Source organism: Lipotes vexillifer, unplaced genomic scaffold (genome assembly GCF_000442215.2).
Source record: "Lipotes vexillifer unplaced genomic scaffold, Lipotes_vexillifer_v1.1 scaffold376, whole genome shotgun sequence".
Classification (NCBI taxonomy): domain Eukaryota; kingdom Metazoa; phylum Chordata; class Mammalia; order Artiodactyla; family Lipotidae; genus Lipotes; species Lipotes vexillifer.
Genome location: NW_006785037.1, coordinates 490793 through 500039, shown reverse-complemented (window position 1 = coordinate 500039; position 9247 = coordinate 490793). Strand labels below are relative to the sequence as shown.

Genomic DNA, 9247 nt, shown 5'->3' with positions numbered 1-9247 from the left:
AGGGAAAGATGCTGCAGGGCCACCAAGGTAGAGGGAGACCACCAAGGTACTAACCCAGCAGAAAGACATCATTTCCTGATATCTCTGTCAGGAGAGTCTCAGAGAAGCCTCTGATTGGTCCAGCCCAGGATAGGGACGCATTCCTAAACTAGTCACTGTAGTCAGGAAATCAGATACTACTCTGGCCAGTCAGGGTCTAAGGGACATAGTTACAGATAGGTCATGATTTCAAATTCTAACCCTACAATGAGAAAGCTGGAAATAAAGTGCTGATATCCAAGCTGGTTTATTAGCCGACTGGGTTGGGATTTTGAGTCTTCTTTCCACAAGGAGAATCATGATTTTGTTAAACGTGAAAAGGAACACATTGCACGTTAACCTTTCAAACATAAAGAAATAGCAATCTCTTTGAAGTGTGTTATCATTAAATAAGTGATTTATATAATTAAAGGTTTAGTTAACATTTTTCTCTCTTCTTTTCTTTTTTTTTTTTTTTTTTTTTGCGGTACGCGGGCCTCTCACTGCTGTGGCCTCTCCCGCCGCGGAGCACAGGCTCCGGACGCGCAGGCCCAGCGGCCATGGCTCACGGGCCGCTCCGCGGCATGTGGGACCCTCCCGGACCGGGGCACGAACCCGCATCCCCTGCATTGGCAGGCAGACTCTCAACCACTGCGCCACCAGGGAAGCCCCATACTCCTTACCTTTGAGGGAGTGGGTAATTTAAAAAATGCTTTTCTTTCTGAAGGACACAATGAGTCAAAAGTAATATGTTTCTATAACAAAAATTCACATAAATACAGAGAAAAGCTTTCAAACGCTTTATTTCTAATAACATTCAATCAAAATTGTAAATATTGAACCATCAGTACAAAATAATTTTATAAAAATTTTGGCCATATTTTCCCTATAGCCAATTATATTCAGTTCTGAGGAAATTATCATGATTATATAAGAATAAAGAGCATGTGTCATCAACAAGCATTTAGAGCGCAAAATTTGTACTAGGCCCTGTAGGGTACTTTCCTGCTCTCTAAAGAGCTTACAATCTTTTCACTAACATTTGGTCAACAGTTAGAAAGCATTAACAATAATTTCAAATAAAATTTTTAGTTTCAGTGTTTTTTCCTAAGATATCAAAAAATTAGTTATCATAAATTGTGGTCAGCTAAGTGCTAATATACTTGGGCATAGTTGCTCTCTCTGTAACACTAATCAATATTTACTAATATAGCAAGGATTATTGGAACATTCTCTGTAACCTGCTATCTCCAATAGATTCCAGTGAGGAAAATCCAGAAGTGCTATGCTCAGCAGTTCAACAGACATAAAGTTCTATTAATAGCTGTGCTTTGGCTAACTTGCTATTGCAACACTAAAAAAATAATAATCCCTCAGATGCATCAACGTGATTTTTGACTGATTGTATTATGTGTAATGTTAGATTTCCTCTATTTAACGTTTATATTTTCTGAAGTTTCTACCATGAACATGTATTCATTTTTTACTAAGAAAAAATTATTATTTTAATAGTAAAGGAGTTCTTCCTTTCCATTATTACCTAAATAATCACTGTGTCATATACAAGTACTTAGAAGCAGTGTTTTAACCAAAAACAACAACAACACTTTTTAACAAAGCTCTGATATCCAGAAAACTTGAAGCAAATCCATACTGATCCACTAAATAACCACTAGCTGAAATAAACGTTTCATTTGTTTTCACAGTGGACTGCTATGAGTTCACCTTTGGGCCTTGTGTCTTCCTAGTGAGGTGCTGGGGCTGAAACTCCCTCCCACCCCAAAGCCCCTCCACAACAGTACAGCTGCTGTGGAGAGCCTCTTCTCTTTATCAGTGAATATTTTTTTTTAAGTATTTGGAATCAGGGTCACATAAATTGATTCAGTATAATATGCATTACTTTTTTCAAAAATTTATATGATAGCATGAATTATGTTTTGCTACGGTTACTTTTATTTTGTTAAGAAAAGTTTGAGAACTACCTATATTTTACAAGGAAAAAAAAAATGAGGCAGATTTCAAACCCAAATTATTGTCCCTAACTGGTTTCTCAGAACTCTTTTTCTGGAAACTGGTGAGGCTTGCAGATCTCTGTCCCAGTAGTGGATAGAGTTATATGTTTATTCACGTCAGTTGCACATTATTAAACAGAAAGGGTAATTTAGATTAACATAATACAGACTGGCCCCTCTTCGCCCTTCAAAAGTTATTAAAGCCTGGCTGACGTCTGGAGACTTCTTTCATTAGGCGCAGAAGTAACGATATGGTTGTTAGCTTGCAGTATCTCAACTATTGCCCAACACATTTGCTGGGTGGTATTTCTCAAGTAAAGCTGAAGGTCTCCAGTTTGACTCCATATGGGTTATAACACTGACACGGAATTCCTTAACTTTTGCTGAAAGTAACAAGAACTGAAAAGAGAAATTCCACACCTGTCAACAACAGTTCTCTGAGATTACACTGATTCTGCAATTAAAACCTTGAGATTACAACCAATCTCACTCATTAACTTTATAAGCTCTGGGGACAAGAGGAGCTGACAAAGTTTTAGATTAAATGATACCTTGTGAGCAAATGCTTTCAACTTTTCTGGCACAGCCATGCCTTGCTATTAGAGGATCATTCTCCTTTCACCCAACAGATGCACTGGGCTACATGAATGGCTTTATGATGTTCACATTGCTGACTTTTGTGAAACAATTCAGAATTGGGTCACCAGATTAGCTTTATAAAAATGAGATGCTTGTAATGTTAGATGATATAAGAAGCTATTGTATTTACCAAAAGAGCACAGATTATTTGACTATGACCACCCAACACTCTTTGATTACTTCAATGTGGAAAAGAAACATTTTCCTTTAAAAGCCATTTTTAACTCAAGGCCAAGTGTGGAATAAAGCATTTGTTAAGAATGATGATGGGGAATTCTCCGGTGGTCCAGTGGTTAGGCCTCTGTGCTTTCACTGCTGAGGGCCAGGGTTCAATCCCTAGTCAGGGAACTAAGATCCCACATGCCGTGCCCCATGGCCAAAAAAATTTTTTTTAAATAATGACGTGAGTGTTTTGACTGCTCAAAGTCTATTAGCTATGCTAGGACTCTTACTGCAAAGTTTAAATGGAAAAAGCAATGAGGTCACATGTTGGCCACACACTCCTATCCTGTGGGTCCCCCAGGAGTGATGCAGAAAGCTCAGCTTCTCTGTACACTGGTGCCGAATCAAATCTTGGAGGCAGAGTTTTGGGTGAGGTAGAAAAGGATAGCTTTATTACTTTGCCAGGCAAAGGGGGACACGGCAGTGTCCTGCCTCAAAATACTGTGTCCTCACTTGGAGAAGATAGTGAGAAGTTCTATAGTAATTGTTCAAAGACAGTGTGATCAGCTCATGGCCATTGTTCTGATGGGTTGGTGGTGAGGTAAGAGTCGGCATCATCAACCTTCAGGTCTGGGGTCTACATGCTTGTGGGCAGCATACCTTCGTTAATTGTTAACTTCTCCCACCTGGAGGGGGTTTTGGTATCTGCAAAATAGCTCAAAGATATTGTTGGGTGCCATGCATTGATGGGGAAACAAGACCTTGCCCCAAGGCTGCTCTTGACTGTTTCTCCCCGTCTTGCATCCCCTCCCTTCCCTAATTAACAACTGCTTGAATCTGCCCATTGGAACTCAGGGAAGGTCATGGAGGCTGAATGAAGGCTGTTTCCTGTAATCAAAGAAATGGGGGACACAGAAAGGCTTTGTGCCCAGGAGCCCCACAGGGCCCTGCTTGGTATCAAGAGATGGTACAGAGCACATCTGGCCAAGAGTTTTGGAGTCTGGATTGGGAATTTCCTAGATTTAAAACTGGCACCTTCTGTCAGTAAACGCCAACATTCACGCCCTAATGGGGATACCAGCTGGTGAATCGTTTTTTCACCATTTCCTTCCCAGCTAGATACAGAGAATTCTGCAATCATCTTAATAGATCACAAAACTGGGTTACAAAGTGGTTGTACGGCCACTAGAATTAGAAAATCCAGCCCTGATGGTAGTTTTTCTATTAATTCATTATAAATAGCTCAAGCCTTATCCAACTTGTGCATTTTGAATCTGGAAGCAAAATTGATAAACTCCTCTCAGAGTCTGGGGACTTAGAATGCATTTTGATATGCTAAGTCTATATACCAGTTTTAGGCAAAAGAAAAAAATTCTAGCAGTGGAAAGGATGGATTCGTGGTTTTACATGCACTTTTTCACAATGTAAGGACAAAACAGTGATTCGTGTGTTTTTTTCTTAATTAATTTATTTATGGCTGCTGTTGTGTCTTGTTGCTGAGCGGGAGTTTTCTCTAGTTACGGCCAGTAGGGGTTACTTGTCGTTGCAGTGTGCAGGCTTCTCATTGTGGTGGCTTCTCTTGTTGCGGAGCATGGGCTCTAGGTGCATGGGCTTCAGCAGTTGTGGCACACGGGCTTCAGTAGTTGTGGTGCATGGGCTTAGCTGCTCCGCAGCATGTGGGATCTTCCTAGACCAGGGCTTGAACCCATGTCCCCTGCATGGGCAGGCAGATTCTTAACAACTATGCCACCAGGGAAGCCCGTCATTTGTGTTTTAAAATGTGGATGTGTAAGCATACACTTCTGTTTTAGCATATCCACATAGCCTGGCTTATACATTACCCTTTTAAAAAAATTATTTATTTATTTATTTGGCTGTTCTGGGTCTTAGTTGCAGCATGAGGGCTCTTTTAGCTGAGGCATACGGGCTCTTAGTTGTGGCAGGTGGACTCTTAGTTGCAGCATGCGTGTGGGATCTACTTCCCTGACCAGGGATCGAACCCAGGCCCCCGGCATTGGGAATGTGGAGTCTTAACCACTGGACCACCAGGGAAGTCCCTACATTACCTTCTTATGGAAGTAAACACAAGAAGCTTTATCATCTTTTCATAGAGGAACTAAAGGATATGGGACGAGCAACTTTACTTCCCATTTTATACCTTTCTTTATGATTTGAGTTTTACTACAGGCACTTATTACTCTAATTTTGTTTAAAAAAATGAATTAGCAGATTATTTAGATGAAACGTTTTAATTTTGGAATATTCAAATATTATGGAACATTTCAATTTTCTTTATAGGTTTTGAATTACAAAGTTATTAATATTATCTAAAAGAATAATTTCTAAAAATGTCTTAGTAACCACATTAAAGGCCAAAGACAAAAGTATAGAAAGTATCAGAAATGTATACAAATTTCCAAATTTTTCTGAGAATAAATGATTTTAGTTATTATGGAAAATAATGGTATTAATAAGTAATTTGAAAACTTTTACATTACAACTACATAATAATGCTTTTGAGAAAGACTTCTTTCAAGAATGAGCTCTGAATAGAGGGCTCTTTAACATATGTTAGAGATTTTTTTAAAAATCCACACAATGGAGCATGGACCTTTATGCCTATTAAGTAAATGAATCCTACTATTTCAGTACCTGATACAAAGTACAATCACTTTTTAAGGTGATCATATTTTACACTAAGCTCTGACATTTTCTATTTACTAGATATCTGTATAAAAATACCTTTGGGTCAGGAAAAACACCTTTGGATTACAAAATGTAGCTTGAAAGATGTTATAGCAGTTCTGAGTTATGTAACTTTCTGACCCCAAATTATTACTATTTTTGGAACTACACTAAATATATAGTCTTACTAAGCTTGAGCAGCTTTGGAATGAAAACATCAGTGTCACACAAATTCATATTTCAAATTCAATATATAAAGAATTCTATATTCTTTTTTTTTTCTTTTTCTTTTTTTGTGGTACGCGGGCCTCTCACTGTTGTGGCCTCTCCCATTGCGGAGCACAGGCTCCGGACGCGCAGGCTCAGCAGCCATGGCTCACGGGCCCCGCCGCTCCGCGGCATGTGGGATCTTCCCGGACCGGGGCACAACCCCGTGTCCCCTGCATCGGCAGGCGGACTCTCAACCACTGCGCCACCAGGGAAGCCCTATATTCTTTTTTAATGAATTAAGTGTAAATGGGAACACTTGGTATTTATTATTCATTTATTGATTCGACGAATACTTATCAAGCACCTATCATGTCCCATTAAAAGAGCTAAATGCATGAATTCAAAGACACATAAAACAATCCTTGTTCTCAATAAAATCACAACCCAGCTTCTTTACTTTGCAGGAAGAATGAAGTCATCTACTCAATAACTCCTCTTGTTGGCTACCTCAACTCTTTAAAGTCAGAACATAAACTGACATTAAAATCAGAGTAAGGATGATAATTCTTCCCTCTATCCTATATTCTTAAAATTAATTACATCATCTTAACAGTTTAATATAGAAGCTAAAGTAAAATAGTCTAGTTAATTCATCTGAGCAGTTATCTTTAAACTACATATTTACAAATAAGATAAAGATATAAAATGTTTCCAGAATATAATTCTATACTGATATTCATAAACACAAGGCACTCATTGGTGGGCAAGATTGCTATCCTTATTATTATTCACATATCATCATTTACCAAAATCCCTTGGCAACTTTGGAGGAATACTTGAAAAGTGACTTTCTGTGGTGTATCATTTTAACACAAATTGAATATTATAAATGGTTTTTAAATCCTGATTTTTCAGCTCTTTTCCACATCTAAAGCCTAATGTTAAATCAGAGTAATCTTAAAAAAAAATAGGGCCCAAGGAATAGACTCCACATAGGCAACAAATCTAGGTTTTAATTCTTGCTGTTTGTTGCCTCTGAAATATATTTAAAAGTCAGTCAATTTAAAATACCTTTAATGTCAGTCAAAAGGATAACACCAATTGAAACACCTCACATAAGTATAAAATCACTAGACGATTCAAAATGGCACATAAAACATGTATAACCTTTCATTGTGAAAATGCCTAATCTTGTAACAGCACCAGAGTCTGCATTCCTTTAAGAAGAATTTTGTTACCATATTTAATACACCATGATCAATAAGGATGTATGGTAGTAGATAGACTTAAGGTGCAAAGGTAATTAGATGACATACTTTCCCAGGTTCCCACCAGCTCTAAATTCTGTGATAGGAAAGAAATACGAGGTGTAGTTTGCCCGGTTATTGTTGATCATTCTTACTCCATCCTAATTCCAACTGTATGACTTTATTATCATGAACTCCCTAAAATCTGCTAACTCCTTTCTCCGGCCACCTATACTTAAAGGTTTATACTTTCTTTTAGGGTCTCATTTTCTACACTGAATGGACCCATTGCCACAGTGAAGAAAACGCCCTCACACTCTTAAACGAACATATACCCTAGGTGGTATTGGCTCTGGCTATTGTAGTTTTCTTTTTTTTGTAGTTTTGAATTGTAAGTAGCTAGAAAAACTGTTCACAGCTTAGCAGTTTTATGGAACAATGTAATCAGGAACATGATAACCACACTCCTTGTATAAAACATGTAGATGTTGAAAGATAAGATCTGTAACCACAAACTTCACTGCCGCTTTCTGTCTTCTCTGTTATAATACGCTGTGTCCGTTCACCCTTCCATCACCATACCTATATACGGGGCTTCTGAAAGACCCACAGCTTCTCCTGTTTCTTCTTCTTTTGTTTCAGCCCCTTCACTTACTTTTTCATTCTCCATCTCTGTTTCAAGCTTTTCTCCTGTTTCACCTGGAAAAGTAACCAAAGGTGATATTAAGAGATACTTGTTTAGCATTAGCAACAAAGTGCCCCGCAGCTGGTTTCCAAGGGGACAGCTCTTGCTCTTTAGGTCTAGACAGTAAGTTTCTCTGGTGGTGTCAAGAAAGGCAATTGCCCTGGGTCTCTCAGATCCTCGGAGTGGCCCATGTCACTTACCATTTCCGAGTCTTCGCATTTTCTTATATAAAATCAGGATGCAGAATTACGCAAGAAAGACAGTAGAACATATTACAAATAGAAAATTCCATTTATATTTAATTCAAAATGTGTTCTATGGGTGCCCAGAAAACGTCTTGTTTTGTCATTCTGGTGTTTAAAGAAAACAATCATTGAACTTTTAAAGAGTTTAAACATTTAAAAGCCTGGCCATTGCACATACGAATTTTTCCCTAAGAAGTCACTTTGGGCAACACTGGTCCCCGTGCTTTGAGTGGAGCCCAGAAGCAGCTGCCTCTTTTGATAGGATGGTGCTCCTGTTAACCAAGGTTCCCGGGGCTTCCCACAGCATTACATGTGCCCCTCACTTCACCCACTGTCATTATCCTAGGCCCTAAAGACTTGAGTTTGCCAACGCTGACCTAACAAATATATACCTTTACTTGCTTCTCCCTTGTTATTCCCAGAGCACTTTTATATACCTTCACTAAAGCACTTACCTCGGTAGGCTGTAGTATTTTGTTTAAATTCTGCCTTCTCCCTGCTAGACTGTGAGCCCCTTGAGAACAGGGACTAACCCATTACTCCTGCAGCTAGCAGATGACTAGACACTCAAAAACTGCTGCATTAACTAATGAGAGAATTAAAAAACAGATGAATGTTTCACTTAATTATACTGTAGGGTGAAGCCAAAATTTACCAAAATGTAAATCCTGCCCTAGAAGATTTTTTTTTTATTATAACTCCAATAAAGAACAGTATAGATACCATTTGCTTTATACTGGTAAAGTACATTAAAAAAAACACCATTTGCTAAGACGTAGTACATTTCTCTAGTCTTCTAATAAAGATAAAAAGACTATAGGAGGACAGGAGCAGGCTGACAGTAATTTTCTAAGGATAAGAGTGCAAAGATGAAAGTGACACTCTAAGAGGCATTATTTGTGTGTTCTTTCATTAAAAAGTCAGTTCCTCCACTGACCATCTTTAATTTGTATCCTCATGCCATACATGGGGCCTGATGAAGAGTGAACTTGGAAAAATTCAGAAATTTAACATTCCTTTAATATTCCATTTTATTCAACAATGAAGCTCTAGGTTACAAATCTGGACACAGACTATGCTTTAGAAAATTTGTGCCAGAAAGTCAAATGCCTGTTTTTCAAGTATGGAATCCTTTTTGGTTTGGGTCAAATGAACTTCAACCACTGAAACAGAGACTAGAGGGACTGTGTCAGCCACCCCTGTCCCCCAGAGATGATCTTTTATGGAGCACACCTAAACAACCTGAATCTGTGACAACATGACTTTTACCTTCGACGTGTTGGTCCTCTTCGTTAGCATGAATATTCCTGACCGTTTCCACATTTGCCCCCGTCTCTAGAATTC

General features: G+C 38.6%; 1 protein-coding gene across 1 annotated transcript in view; it reads right to left on the bottom strand.

Moving 5' to 3' along the window:
* Positions 1 to 7535: 7535 nt before the first annotated feature.
* ERICH5 (glutamate rich 5) overlaps positions 7536 to 9247 on the bottom strand; it is a 9955-nt gene continuing 8243 nt past the window's right edge. Inside the window, exons 3-4 of the mRNA XM_007457170.1 lie at positions 9173 to 9243; positions 7536 to 7672 (exon numbers count right to left, since the gene is read on the bottom strand). Of these exons, the coding sequence (XP_007457232.1) occupies positions 7536 to 7672; positions 9173 to 9243 (208 nt within the window). The remainder of the gene's footprint in view (positions 7673 to 9172; positions 9244 to 9247) is intronic.